Source organism: Lissotriton vulgaris, chromosome 1_1 (assembly GCF_964263255.1).
Source record: "Lissotriton vulgaris chromosome 1_1, aLisVul1.2, whole genome shotgun sequence".
Classification (NCBI taxonomy): domain Eukaryota; kingdom Metazoa; phylum Chordata; class Amphibia; order Caudata; family Salamandridae; genus Lissotriton; species Lissotriton vulgaris.
This window is the reverse complement of record NC_141685.1, coordinates 1634996095-1635011461: the sequence shown is the minus strand read 5'-3', so window position 1 is coordinate 1635011461 and position 15367 is coordinate 1634996095. Positions and strand designations below refer to the sequence as shown.

Genomic DNA, 15367 nt, shown 5'->3' with positions numbered 1-15367 from the left:
CAGCATGTTCTACTCTTGGCTCCGCTCAACATCTTGTGATTCTGGGCAAACGGCGTAATCTCTCCATGTCTCAAAATAAAAAAATGCTTTCATGTAGTCTGGGGCTCATGTAAAGCGCTCTAATGTCCGTAGTTTAGGACTTCGCACTATATGAAAGCTACCTTAAAAATAGGAGACGGATGTTCAGAGGTGACGTGGTGCTGGGGCGAAGCGCCTGGCAAGGCTGATAAACTGCCTTAGTACAGTGAATGACCCCGTCTCAAGACCTCAGTTTTGCTACCGGCTAAGTATGATTTCCATACAAACTCCAGGCATAACTTTCAGAAAGCCCTCGCAGTGCCTTTCCTATCTCTTCTTAAAAATATATTATTTGCTGTCCTTGGAAGAACTCTTTTATCTAATACCCACGCATTCAAGGAACTTTTTCTGCTTGTAGTCTGAAGTCCAACATTTCTGTAAGGTTTGTAAGCATTTCCAGACAGATAAAAGTAGGAGCAACTGAACAAGGGAGTATGGCCTAACGAGTAGAGCTGCCGACTTTGGAACTGAGACAGCATGTTCGACTCTCGGCTACGCTCAACATCTTGTGATTCTGGAAAAAAGGCGTAATCTCTCCATGTCTCAAAATAAACAAGCAATGCTGTGTTTATTTGTCAAAGGTAGTGATAGCTGCTGAGCATATGGCTGACCCAAACAAGAGGGGATTCCAATTAGTTAAATGTTGTGATCACTTTCGCTGCCGCTTTGATGTTCTCAGTGGCCGCGCAGCTCACTGAGAACATCAAAGCTGCAGCGAAAGTGATCAGCAGGCTGACAAATGGTGCACGCGCCCGGCGCACATGCACTGTACCTGATCCGCCTGCAGCCTTTGGGAGCACTTTTAAAAGCCCCTTAATTAATATCTCGCCTGGCGATAGCTTAGGCGAGACCTAAAAACACAGGTTGCACAAGTACAACTAATCCTGCTTGGCTTGTGTAGGAAAAAGGGCAGAGGGAATGAAACGTCTTTTTGGAAGCTGCAAGAAAGTCTTCCGGGCGTACCACTTACAATGATCAAAGTTCATTCGAACTGCTGAGCAGGAAAGAGAGTAAGAGGTGAAGATGAGAGCAAATGAAGGGGCCGGAAGACTAGTGAGGAACAGGTCATCTATGTGGTGTAATTCTCAGGGTGTGGGGGGCCTATGGGGCAGGTCTGGGGCCTTGTGGTAGTTGGGGCCTAACAGAGTACCTGGAACATGCAGACATAACCACACACTAATATCGGTCTGTGTCGCCAGACACGAGAGCTGATGTCACCTTTATTATATACTCCTCGGCCCGCACCCGGCCCAGGGAGTTGAGGTGGATACAACACAGCAGGTGAGGTTTTTAAGTTTTCAGAAAGACTGGGCGCACTACCTAATGTGAACGTGAAGGTATAAAGAAATTAAGAATAGGGTTGTGATGCGGAAGGGCGAGCGGATAAGACCCCCTAACCGTTCTAATGTGGGTTAGAATTCTAACCTACAGGACAATAAATAACTACAATGCCCTCGCACACACACTTTACAGTATAACCATATAGTAGGCAAATTACAACAACATTCTAAGTGTAGAGCTCAATTAAGACAATTGCAATCCAGATCTGTATTTAGGACGTAGGTTTATTGGTTCCAAACAGCCAGCCTGGCTGTTTGGAACCAATAAACCTACGTCCAATTTCCTAAAATACAGATCTGGATTGCAATTGTCTTAATTGAGCTCTACACTTAGAATGTTGTTGTAATTTGCCTACTATATGGTTATACTGTAAAGTGTGTGTGCGAGGGCATTGTAGTTATGAGTTGAGGTGGATACATTGTTGTATATGAGCCGGGTGGCTCACTACATGTGGGAGTGGAGCAAATGCAGAGCAATCTGGCAACAACGATCACCATCAGGTGAGCGCTGTTGTCCGTCTTTTATTTCCATGACGATTGATGTTGTGGAAAGAAAAGATGGGTACAAGCCCTTATTTCATGTGAAGTGCAACTGGCGTTCCTAGAGCGTGGCGCCCAGTGCAATCGCACCAGTCGCAACGCCCTAAAGCCGGCACTGACAGAATTGCATGTCAAGAGAGGTGTAACTGAGCAAAGCAGAGTTACATGAACTTTTTTTACGCTCTCTAGGTTTGTAGGCAGAGATTGGTGTGTGAAGGAATCAGCTGCTATAAGATAGTTGGAGCCATGGCAAACTTCACTGCATAGAATGAAGTGCGCATTTGCCAGTGTTACTCAGTGATGAGATTTTTTCTGGCAGAGCAACACATCTCAACAAAAGGGTTGTACTACTGAATATGGACCAGCAGAATATCGTGGTACAAGAATATCTAGAACAAATCATCAAGGGACAAAATATTGGAAGGCAAGTGCATTTAGGGAAGAATAGATTTTCTATTCCTAACTACACACCTAAGTACCTTGAGGGTATATCTTTAAGGTACATATATGTGGAGTTAGATATCGAAAATCTAGACTTACTTACCTGTCAATAATCTATTTTCGGTATTGTGTCCCATCAATATTCTGGTGTCAATATTGGGGGTGCACTCCTACAAAAGTATCAAACAGAATCCACTGTTTATTTAGCTATAAGGTCGGTCACTTTTGGAGCCCATGCTTCCTGGTTAGTTACTATCCAAACATTTCCCTACAATGGAAATTAAATGTAATAATGTATGTGGAATATGGGCCATTTGACTTGATCAGATTTCCTCAGATAAACTTGCACAGTCTTTTTACATTGATAGTGTGTAGAGTGTGAATGATACATATTCATTGGTTCTCTCGTGTGCTTTCCTTTTGCTTCCAGGCTGTGCTGATGGGCGTCAAGAAGGAGAGACTTGGAAACCAGAGCCCTGCAACACCTGCACGTGCCTGGTAAGTTTAGCTCTGAGCTAAATTGAATTCTGCATGTTGCTAGCATTGGTTTATCGTAGGGAGGAGAATATATATTCACTGTGGAACATTCACGTGCACAAAACAAGCACTAATTGTGTTATTTTTAGGATAGCCTCTACATTTTGAATTAGGAGGCTTGTTTGTTTGGTAGGGCCGACACCAATTGAAGTTTCACATCTTCTCTGTAATATGTAATCATGTACTAAAATTAACGAATTACTACGTCTCCTGAAACTAATCATTTGGTGCTCAGGAATGAATGCTGATCTTAGGAGACCGCGAAAGAGTGTTGCTCATCTTTAATAATTTTCCAAAACTTAAAGCAATAGTGTGTGGGAAATTCTCTTTCAGTTGCGAAATTCACTTTTAGTCCTGCTACTGAATGTCCCTATTTAGTCAGCACCTCCAGTGGACCCAGGATGCACATTGCTGTCTGGCTTTTGCTTTTGGCTCATCCTCTGTGGGGAAAGAAGCTCTATTTATCTTCCCTTCCTTTTTTAGTTGGGTCTGCCTCTTCCCATTTATCACGTTCCCCCAGTCTCACTTGACTTGTGCTCTTCGTGAAAGCTGTTTACCTTACAGTACCACAGAAGTGCTTCCTCTTCAAAACCACGTGCAGTAGCTCTTGAGCTTGCCGGAAGCTTACTATTGAGTGTTGTCAGACTCAAACACGGCCATTTAGCCCATTGGCTCACTACCCTAGGCACCACCCCATCCACAGCATTCATTGCACAACCTCCTTTCCTCAAGCGGCTCTCTGCATCTCATCTCTATACACTAATATGTCAGTGTCATAACCTCCTTTCAGCAGTACCAGTCACCTCCCGGTGTTGCGTGCACTGCTGGGAGGTGATGCAGCCGCTATTGCACCCATTAGTCACCAGCAGACCTCAAGGAAAAGCTGAGGTCCAGAAGGAACAGAGTTTATGCTTTGATGGTTTACTTCACCCAGGGTAGCCACCACCAGGGTCAGAGCACCAATGATGCACCTCCCTGGTTTCTGCTTACTCAGACTCTCACTTAACTCAATTCAGTGGAGCAGCCTATAGAGTGTGCGCAGAAACACTGATGCTTGGTCACAGCTGCTTTTCCACAGTAAAAGTTCAAACAAGCCCCGAATCTGCATAGTGATGGGATATGGATACTTGAACTGTCAGAATAAACCCTCATCTTGTTGAGCTGTGGGCCAGGATGCACCCTATATATTTAGAATGAGGTTCTTTTTTTACAGGAGAGACTTGGCGGGCTTATAAAGAACAGTCCTGTTTGCCAATTCCAGATGAGTTCTGGAGGTTTGGTGGGGAGGATTTTTAAATTAGCAAATACATTCATTAGGACTCAGTGTTTTCACAGCTTAAACCATGCTTTCTGGAAATGGCACCGGGTCAGAGTTTTCCAATGCCAGCAAAACCTACTGTTTGTGCAGGGGTCAGATTTCTGACATGTGTTAATTGTCTCACCCAGTAATTACAAGGTGCAAACACGTTTACACTCTTCATTTAATTTTGTCAGGTCAAATCTACTGGAATTTCACAGAATAAAGAGTAAATTATCATGACGTGGAGATTATGATACAGTAAGACAACAAAATCCATGTTATCCCCAAAAAACTCAGAATAGTGCAGATTAACACACCCTGTGGCGTAGCTTGACCTACTGACACCCAGGGCGGCCCCTAAATTTGCCGCCCAGTGCAGGTAAGAGCTGACAACTTGGGGGAATGGGAGATGACCTGTTCTCGGGGGGAGGCAAGGGGATGGTGGTAGTTTACAGTCCAGACTTGCTGACCTCCGCCACCCCCAAACAAAGTGCTGTCCAGGGCAGACCACCCTACCCCCTCTCCCCCCCCCCCCCCCTTTGCACCACTGATCACACCCAATACATTCAGAGCCCAGGGGAGTCGGATTTTATTGATTTAGAGAAATAGCAACCACTCCTGTAGGGCACTCATTATGAGAGTGAGAGTCTTTAAGCATTGAATTAACAAATTACTATCCAAGTCAAAGCAGGAAATGACGTAAGCGCCATTCCAGCATTTGGATTGTTAAATAGTAGCTGTATTCTCCAGAAATTAAATGAAATTTAAATCCTGACACAGGTTCGGCTTTCATTAAGCATCATAAGAATATCATAGGTTTAGGTACGTGGGGTGTGGCCGACTGCAGTAAGACGGCGGACGCAATCTAGACTAGCTTCTCGTCTCAACCCACTATCCAATGTCATCTATCTGCTATATGGTGTTGTGCTGCCCATAAAATCTGGTCCGTGGGGAGTGGAGTGCCTGGGAGCAACAGAGGTTGTTTTTGAGTCCCTGAAGACTGTCATGATCCCTTGTTTTTTCCCCTTGACTGCAGAGAAGCTGCATGGCGAAATGTGTGTGGGCCTGGCTGAAGAGGTCCGTGGACCCGGATGAAGCCATTAATTCGGAGGGGTCTGTGGTGGGCTCTCCCTGTTTGGCCCTCTCTTCCCTGCACCATGTGGCAATGTACAGAATGCAGGATTTTTTCCATGGAGAGACTGCGGAGGTGCGAGGTGGCTGAGGACTAGGCCACTGGAGCAGCCACCGTGGGAGCAGCGCCACCCGACATCGGAGTCGGAGCGGGAAAGGAGCTCCTAATACCTTGTACCCAACCAGCGAAGTCAGTGGGTATTCCTGACTGTGATCCTTCCTGTCACCTCTGGCTGACTCAGCGTGGCAGTGAGGACGTGCTATGCCACTGCCTATGGGGGCTGTGCATCTAGTCTCTGTATCCTGATGCCAGGCCTATCTACTGGACTGGAGGCCCCTGACTGCAGCGGTGGCAATGAGTGTGCATAACAATGCGCTAGGGGAATCGCAACCCATTGAGTGTGGAGCCTGTGTTGGGGCTGAATTTCTCTCCCCCCATTGCGCTGCTGGGGGTCCCCCTCAAGGGCTGGCTCACACTCAAGAGTGGTAGCTCTGATTACTCAACATAGGCTGCCCAGCAACAGTGCGCACCGTCACTGGGTGCAGATGGACGGAGTGGCACTGGGCACTGTGGCCTATAGCAGCCTTGGAGATGTGCAATTTGAGTTCCTAGCCTCTGACCTGAGGGGGTTGGGGGCCTGGACTGCTTGTGCATCTCTCCCTGTCACTGAACACCTGCCCAAGGGAAAAGAAAAGGCATGTCCAGCTACCGTTCCCCCCAACAACGCCCTTCTTCGTCGAAGTAACATCAAAACGTTACACTGCCCTTGGCCTTTCTGCCACTGATTGCATTAGGCCCATGATGCACATAGTCATGTGACAGCTGTGGTTTGGGATTGCTTGTGCCCCTCTCATTAACTTCTGTCCCTTGTTCTGGCAAAAGGTGCAGTGGGTTTGTGAGAGCGAGGACTTGATATACAGGCGTGGAGGCTGCAATATAGGTTTGGAAATAGGTTTATTGATATTAGGGGGAAGGGAAAAGGGTTGGGAAGTGAAAGTTTCTTCTTCTTCCGAGTTTTCCTGGGATGAGCCGGAGGAACCGAAAGTCTGCGAAGCTGTTTTCGTGCTCTCTAGGTCTTCTGGACCAGGTTGGTTACTCCAGAGGCTCATAGAAGGATAGAAATAAACAAAGGGGAACCGTCAGAATGGAGTTCTTTATAACGAAGTTGATTTCCTTCACCACACCTGTGTGTTTGTCAGGATATTTCAAGAGGGTGAGGGTATTGAATGGTCTTATTTAGAAAACAAAGGGTATGGGGTCGTGAACTTTAAGTGCCTAGGGTAGGGGAAGTTGTGTACAGTCTCAAACAATTTCGGTAACAAACTTAGTTGTCTAGAGTAGGGTAGAGTCGTGTACCATCACTCGCATACTTCTCAAAACAGTGTGGTACACGTAGTATTTTATAAGCTTCACTTGACGCCCGAGGTGCTCTACCCTCCCACTATGCCCGTTCCCGCCCCCTCCCTCTGTGTTCCCGAGCCAGTTTTACTCACCGGCCCCGCCGTACTCTCCTCCAAGTTACGGCCGCCTTCCAGCCTCCTCCGGACACCACCAGTCCTCCGACCAGCTTTCCTCTTCAGGGTCGTCAGGTCCAGCGTCTTGGCCACCGGGTCCCGCGTCTTCTCCACCGGGTCCTGCGTCTTCCTCACCGGGTCCCGCATCTTCCTCACCGGGTCCTGCGTCTTCCTCACCACGTCCCGCGTCTTCCTCACCACGTCCTGCGTCTTCACTCGTCCTCTCCGTTTCCGCGTCTGCTCTCTCCCCTTTGACCTGCCCCTGCGTGCAGTTTATTGGCTCGCGTCTCTCCCTTCCGGGGTATGGGGGTTGGATTTCTGGGTCACGCGAGCAATTTGCTTGTTCCTGTGGAGATACGTAAGAGGGATGTGGGCGTGGTAGTTCTCGGGAGCTGAACTGACACCATGGTCGCCCCTGCATGTTCCGGGTAAGTGCAGGGTCTTCCTCACATCCCCTTTCCCTTGCTGTCCTTCTTCTAGGGGAACTATTCTGGGGATATCTAGATAGGTAGTCAGCATTCCCTTGGTCTTTCCCTTTCCTATGTCTAGTAAGAAATCGGTATGGCTGTAGAGAAAGAAACCATCTCAGGACTCTCTCATTGTGACCCTTATTCCTCGCTAGCCACTCTAGAGGGGCATGATCAGTGAAAAGAATGAACTCTCTACCTTCCAGGTAATACCGTAGGGTTTCTACCGCCCACTTAATAGCAAGAGCCTCTTTTTCGATGGTAGCATAATTCTTCTCCCTAGGAAAAAGTTTACGGCTTATATACAGGATGGGCTTTTCTCCTTGTGGTGTTTCTTGGGACAAAACAGCTCCTAGACCCAGGTCAGAGGCATCTGTTTGTAAAATAAAAGGACGGGAATAATCTGGACTGATTAAAACTGAGTCAGAGGTTAGAGAATTTTTTAAGGCCTCGAAGGAGCGCACTATCTCAGCAGGAGGAGATTGTAATACCTCTTCTGTTCGGATGTTTTTCTGTAAAAGATCGGTTAAAGGAGCTGCTGTTTGTGAAAAACCAGGGATAAACCGCCGGTAATAACCCAACAATCCCAAGAAGGCTCTTAGATCTTTCTTTGTCTTGGGTAACGGTATCTGGGAAATGGCTAACACTTTGGAGGTTTGAGGTCTTATGACTCCTTCACCTAAGAGGTATCCAAGGTACTTGACTGTCTGAGCTGCCAAATGGCTTTTGGCTGGATTAATTTTTAACCCATGAACTCCTAGAGTTTTTATTACTTGAAAGAGATGGACCAAATGTTGTTCCCAAGAGTCACTATATATTATGATATCGTCTATATAGGCTCCAGCATAGGCCTCATGAGGTTTGAGCACCGTATTCATAGCTCGCTGAAATGTGGCAGGCGCTCCATGTAAGCCAAAGGGTAGCATTTTGAAATGGTATAACCCATCCGGGGTGGAGAATGCCGTCTTTTCTTTATCTTCAGGTTTTAAAGGAATTTGCCAATATCCTTTACACAAGTCTAGTGTGCTGATATACTTGGCTTTTCCTATCCTTTCTACCATCTCATCCATTCTTGGGAGAGGATAGGTGTCAAATTCGGGTATTTTGTTCACCTCTCTGAAGTCAATACAGAATCTCACAGACCCGTCCGGTTTTGGAACTAACACTATGGGGGAGTTCCATTCACTTTTAGATGGTTCTATGACATCCAGCTGTAACATTTTCTCTACCTCTTCACGTATAACCTGCCGGTGAGACTCAGGTATACGGTAGGGTCTTAATCTCACTCGTTTACCAGGTGGGGTCTTTATGGCATGTTCGATTAGATTGGTCTTTCCAGGGGTAGTGGAAAACACCGGAGCCACAGGTTGTAAAACCTTTGTTAAGTCATGTACTAACACATCAGGTAATTCTGGATCAATACATGTTTGAAACAGGGGTGTTTGAGGTTCTACGCTATTCACTGTCACTGGTACAGGTCCCTCCCATTTCTTTAGTAAGTTCACATGATATATTTGTGATATCTTCTTCTGGAAATCTGTCTCTATCCTATAGGTTACTGGAGTTACCTGTTGAATGACTTTATAGGGACCCTGCCATTGACCCAATAACTTCTGGTCGGATGTAGCCATCATAAGCAATACGAGATCGCCTACCTGAAAGGACCTAGGTTTCGACCCTCGGTCATATTGCTTTTTCTGGGCCATCTGGGCATTCTCTAGATTATTCCTGACAATACTCCGAATTTGTTTCAAGTGAGTTTGAAGATTCGAAACATATTCGGGAAGTGGTCTGGTATCATTTTGTTCTGTTTCCCACTGCTCCTTAGCCATATCTAATAAGGTATGTGGTTTGTGTCCGTACAACAACTCGAAGGGGGAATAACCTGTGCTTTTTTGTTCTTTACATCTGATGGCAAAGAGAGCTAGGGGAAGAATGTCCTCCCACTTACGGGCCTCCAAGTCTAACAATTTTTTTAGAGTGGTTTTAATGGTAGCATTATACCTTTCAACCAACCCATCCGTTTGAGGGTGGTATGCTGAAGTACGGATTTGCTTCACACCTAGTTGAGTGCAAATGTCTCTCATCATTTTGGAGGTAAAGGGTGTTCCCTGGTCAGTTAGAATCTCTTTTGGAAAACCCACCCTGGAAAAAACACTAACCATCGCCTTGGCGATATTGGTGGTGTCGGGTCTGCGTAGGGGTATGGCTTCTGGGAATCGAGTAGCATAATCCACCAGAACCAATACATATCTGCACCCGCTTCTAGATGGCAATAAGGGACCAATGATATCCATGCCAACCCGCGAGAAGGGTTCATCTATGATGGGAAGTGGAAGTAACGGGGCTTTTGGGGGTTGATAGCGACTGTGTTTTTGACAAACCGGACACTCCCTACAATACCTTTTTACCTGTTGATATATGCCTGGCCAATAGAAATTTTCCAAGATGGTTTTTTTCTGTCTTGTCTGTACCAAAATGGCCCCCTAACAGATGACTGTGAGCTAGATACAATACTTTCTCTCGGAAGGGATTTGGGACTAACAACTGGGCATTCTGATTTGGATAGTTCTTTCTATATAACAAGCCGTTCTGGACAAAAAAATATGGACCTACATGTTGAGGGTCCTCTTCATCAAGGGCCTTGTTCCAGGCTTCCTGAAGAACAGGGTCTTCTCGCTGAGCCGCATGAAAGTTACGATCCGTTTCCCAAGGATTGTCTACCGGAATCACAGGTACCACTAAGGGCTCTTTTCCTTTTTCGGCCCTTCTTTGTCTGCGACTTTTCCGGTACTTAGGGGTTGGCCATTCTTTATCGGTCTCTGTAGAAAAAGGTGCGGAAGCCAACCAGTCCTCTGCAGCCAGAGAAGACTCCTGTAACAACTGGGGTAATTTGGCATAATCGTTTCCTAAGATTGCTTGTTCAGGTAACCGAGGTATGAGTCCCACCATTAAAGAAGTCCCTGAATCTTTGGGAGGCTGGACTAACAACCGAGCCGTGGGATAGGGTTTAACATCGCCGTGGACACATTTGATGGCCACCATACCTTCTATTGGACCAATGCTATCCCCCAGATCCTGGGGTCTAACCACGCTGTGTAAGCAACCGGTATCCGCCAGGGCAGTAACAGGTCGTCCATTCATGGACACAGTGCACTTATACGGGGGTAATCTTTGGTCTTCCTGGGGTGAACAGAAGTAATTACTGGCCATTCCTATCTCCATGGGCTCTTCTTCTTGTGGACAAAACCTTGCTATGTGTCCCATTCTCCCACACTGAAAACATTGGGGACCTGTCATAGGAGGTAGTACGAACGGGACACTGGGCAATGGGTTGCTGGGAACAAGTGCCAAAGGTTCCGTTTTTTTGTAATTGGAGGTCTAGGAGGTTGATTTGGCATATGCCCACTGGTTTTCCCCGTCCCTAGTTTTCTGGAAGTCCTGTGCCCTATTATATGCACTGGCTATTTCCACAGCCGTTTCCAGGGTAAGGTTGGCTTGCTGTCTAACCCACCGTTGAATAGGAGGATGGAGTGATGTTAAGTACTGTTCTAAATATATTTTAGCCATGATTCCATCCTTGTCGGTGGTAGCTGGTTTCCGCCAACGGTCTGCCATGTCCTTTACTCAAAAATATAAGGCACGAGGGGTCTCTTGTGGGCCTTCCTTCATTTGTCTCAATTTAAGTCTATAGGTTTCATCGTCAACTCCTAGTCTTTCCAAGATACCTTTCTTTATGTCCGCATAAGGAACTGTCCCCTGCAATGTAGCTGCCTGGTAGGCTGCTTGTAAGTCACCAGATAACAGCGGACCTAAATAATGTCCCCATTTCTCGGCGGGCCACGAGGCTGCAGTCGCCATTCTTTCAAAGTTACTAAAGAAGAAATTGGGATCCTCTCCTGCCACATAACTCTGTAATACCACAGATGGTAAGGTAGTAGGGCCCCGTTGGTGGCCCAAGGCTTCTGTAAGTTTGCCCATTGCAGCTTCATGAGTCTGTCCCTGCCCTGCTATGGCTTGTTGGAACTTGCCCCGATCTTCCTCCACGACGGTTAAGAAACGTTCCATAACCTTGCTTAGGTGTTCCTGATTCTCAGCCATTCTTGCAAGGGCAGCCTCCATCTCGCCTTTCAATCCCACTTCTGACACCACTTGTGAGAGCGAGGGCTTGATATACAGGCGTGGAGGCTGCAATATAGGTTTGGAAATAGGTTTATTGATATTAGGGGGAAGGGAAAAGGGTTGGGAAGTGAAAGTTTCTTCTTCTTCCGAGTTTTCCTGGGATGAGCCGGAGAAACCAAAGGTCTGCAAAGCTGTTTTCGTGCTCTCTAGGTCTTCTGGAACGGGTTGGTTACTCCGGAGGCTCTTAGAAGGATAGAAATAAACAAAGGGGAACCGTCAGAATGCAGTTCTTTATAACGAAGTTGATTTCCTTCACCACACCCGTGTGTTTGTCAGGATATTTCAAGATGGTGAGGGTATTGAATGGTCTTATTTAGAAAACAAAGGGTATGGGGTCGTGAACTTTAAGTGCCTAGGGTAGGGGAAGTTGTGTACAGTCTCAAACAATTTCGGTAACAAACTTAGTTGTCTAGAGTAGGGTAGAGTCGTGTACCATCACTCGGATACTTCTCAAAACAGTGTGGTACACGTAGTATTTTATAAGCTTCACTTGACGCCCGAGGTGCTCTACCCTCCCACTATGCCCGTTCCCGCCCCCTCCCTCTGTGTTCCCAAACCAGTTTTACTCACCGGCCCCGCCGTAACTCTCCTCCGAGTTACGGCCGCCTTCCAGCCTCCTCCGGACACCACCAGTCCTCCGACCAGCTTTCCTCTTCAGGGTCGTCAGGTCCAGCGTCTTGGCCACCGGGTCCTGCGTCTTCTCCACCGGGTCCCGCGTCTTCCTCACTCGGTCCCGCATCTTCCTCACCGGGTCCTGCGTCTTCCTCACCACGTCCCGTGTCTTCCTCATCACGTCCCGCGTCCTCACTCGTCCTCTCCGTTTCCGCGTCTGCTCTCTCCCCTTTGACCTGCCCCTGCGTGCAGTTTATTGGCTCGCGTCTTTCCCTTCCGGGGTATGGGGGTTGGATTTCCGGGTCACGCGAGCGATTTGCTTGTTCCTGTGGAGATACGTAAGAGGGATGTGGGCGTGGTAGTTCTCGGGAGCTGAACTGACACCATGGTCGCCCCTGCATGTTCCGGGTAAGTGCTGGGTCTTCCTCACAGGGGGCCCGATTCACAGAATGAACTTAAGACTCAATCCTAAACTTACTACTATTTTGGTATTCACAGAATGCACTTACTACTTTTGGCATTCACAGAATGCACTTACTACTTTTGGTATTCACAAAATGAACTTACTACTTTTGGTATTCACAGAAGTTAGGATTTTGTCTTAAGTTTGTCTTAAGACAAACTTAAGACAGACTTAAGTTAGGATGTTGAGTTAAGTCTGTCTTAAGTTTGTCTTAAGACAAAATCCTAACTTCTGTGAATACCAAAAGTAGTAAGTTCATTCTGTGAATGCCGAAAGTAGTAAGTGCATTCTGTGAATACCAAAATAGTAGTAAGTTTAGGATTGAGTCTTAAGTTCATTCTGTGAATCGGGCCCAGGGTTCTTATTCTGCTGGGCCCTATCTGACGTTATTCTGATTGCCATCTGTGCACTGACCCAAGACAAGCGCTGGAGGAGAAACTGTCTCTGGACAGTGCCTGCTAGTCTCCTTGTCTGCACTCTGAAGGTGCACTTCCTCTGGCACAGCGCCCTTATCCTGGGGCTATACGCTTGAACTGCCATTGGGAAAGAGCAGGCAGCCCACAGTATCCCCAAAGTGGGGGTGGTTTCACTGGACTTCCTTCCCTTCCATATTACCTGTAACTCGACAATTTACTGAAGTGCTCCCCCGCGAGAGTGGAATATGGGGAGGCGAGGAAGCCTCAGACCCATTATCTGGGATGCCAGGGACCGCGATCCCTGGGGCTGAGTGGACATGGTTAAGATGATACTCTTCCGCCTGAGCAGTTTGATACAATTTTAACGACCATAGCAGAAACCAGGCAAGATCTGCACATCAGAGACAACACCGTGGCAATTGAGGTGAACTTACTCTGGGAGGACCACAAAAAGCTGTCAGGAAGGGTCACTCAGGTGAAGTGCATACTCGACGAACTACGACCTACTGTCACGGACCTTGAAGGCCATGTCCGATCTTTGGAGACCAAGGTTTGGGAATTGAAAAACAGGGCAGAGGGCTCCGAGTTACGATACGGCTGCAAGGATCTCCGGATTGTTGGACTCCCTGGTGGAGTGGAGGACCCCAACCTGGTGTCCTTTGAACAATGGCTTGCGCATGTAATAGCTCCAGTGACACTATCTGCTTATTATAAGGTGGAGCAAGCACACAGGGTTCTGGAGCATACGCTGCAGCTTGATGAGTGATTCACTTGAAAAGAGCTTTCAACACCGATTCATATTGACAAAGTTCAGATTGAACAAATTCCATCTACTTCTTACAGAACGCCCAGGTTGGACTAAGGAGATAGATTTGGAGATTTGTTCTTGTGACGGATTTTCCATTATGGACACTGTGCACTTTATCTTCTTTTGTGAACACCTTCGTCCCATTCGCAAAAGGTTCATTATTCCTCTTATTAAAGATAAGGGCTTTAGACAAGTTAAACCTGCCCTTTTGTATCTACAATTGTTGTCGAACATTTGGGAGATTTTTAACATAGCAAATTTTTTGACAATACCTATGAGACTCAAGAGGAAAATTAAGTGGACCAATTGTACATAGCAGTGAACTCATGAATTGTGATCGATGACTTTGTTTTCCTTTTTAAAATTGTTCTTCGTGTTTTAATGGTCTTTTTATATGATATTTGCACATATATTTCCCTTACCTATATTGTTAGTGTCTGTTTTAATGGTTTTATATATGATACTTGCAGACATTCTCTTTTACCCATATCGTTGGTGTATATTTTTACATATGATAATGAACTGTATGAATTGCTAATTTGCACAATTTTCTTTTGTTTTTAATTGTGGTCCTGACTTTTGATGTTTAGCATACTTTTATGGTTTTTGCTATGAACCGAATAAAGTACTTTTGACTGACTGGCTGACTGACTGACTGAGCTTTCAACACTGCAGACTGGACCTACATGTTTGTAAAGCCTTGCGATTCGACATCCCAGACCGCTTGCTAGGCCTCACCTGCCTATTTTATCCAGCCCGACGGCCAAAATAAAAATAAGTGGGCTAATAAGTGGGCTAATAAGTGGGCGCCAAGACACCCACGGGTAGAAGTTAGGCTTTATAAATTTTAAAAATAAATAAATAAATAAATCTCAGCCCTGATAGCGATCAGCTGGGGCACCGGCCAGGGATGCCCATTATCACTGCTCCTCTTTGTGTTATCAATGGCATCATTTGCCAACCAACTACGGTGTGATGGAGAGGGGTGAGGCATTCTCTTAGGGAATGAATTGCATGCTGTCTCCCTATACGCAGACAATGTCCTCATTTATATTTGAGACATCAGACAGGGGCTCGGAAGTATAGTGACAGCCCTTGACGAATTCCAAGCACCTTCGGGACTGGGTGTGAATTGGGCGAAAATCTGCCTGTTCCCCCTGAGAACCCAATGCCCACATAACCACCTAAAGGAATGACCCCACCTTGTGCGATGGAAGCCACATACATTCTGTTATCTTGGTATTCATGTTTACCATGATACCCAGGACTTAATTGACGGGAACCTTAAGCAGGCAATCACATCCCTCCAACCACAACTGACATTCTAGAGCACACTTCCACCTGTGGTGCATGGTCGGGTTTCACTGTCCAACATGGATATGCTCCCATGTCTCCTTTATTACTTTCATAACCTTCAAGTACACATTCTGAGAGTGATATTCTGCACTCTCCATGGTATGTTAGGTACCTTTATTTGGAATAAAGGAAGGCAGCGCGCTGCCCTGCAGAAACTCCAGTTGCCGATACATTCCGCAAG

The 15367-nt window shown here is 46.4% G+C and overlaps 1 protein-coding gene across 1 annotated transcript in view; it reads left to right on the top strand.

Annotated features, from left to right (window-relative positions):
- KCP (kielin cysteine rich BMP regulator) overlaps nucleotides 1-15367 on the top strand; it is a 694272-nt gene that overhangs the window by 283341 nt on the left and 395564 nt on the right. Inside the window, exon 12 of the mRNA XM_086918865.1 lies at nucleotides 2830-2897. Coding sequence (XP_086774991.1) covers nucleotides 2830-2897 — 68 coding nt within the window. The remainder of the gene's footprint in view (nucleotides 1-2829; nucleotides 2898-15367) is intronic.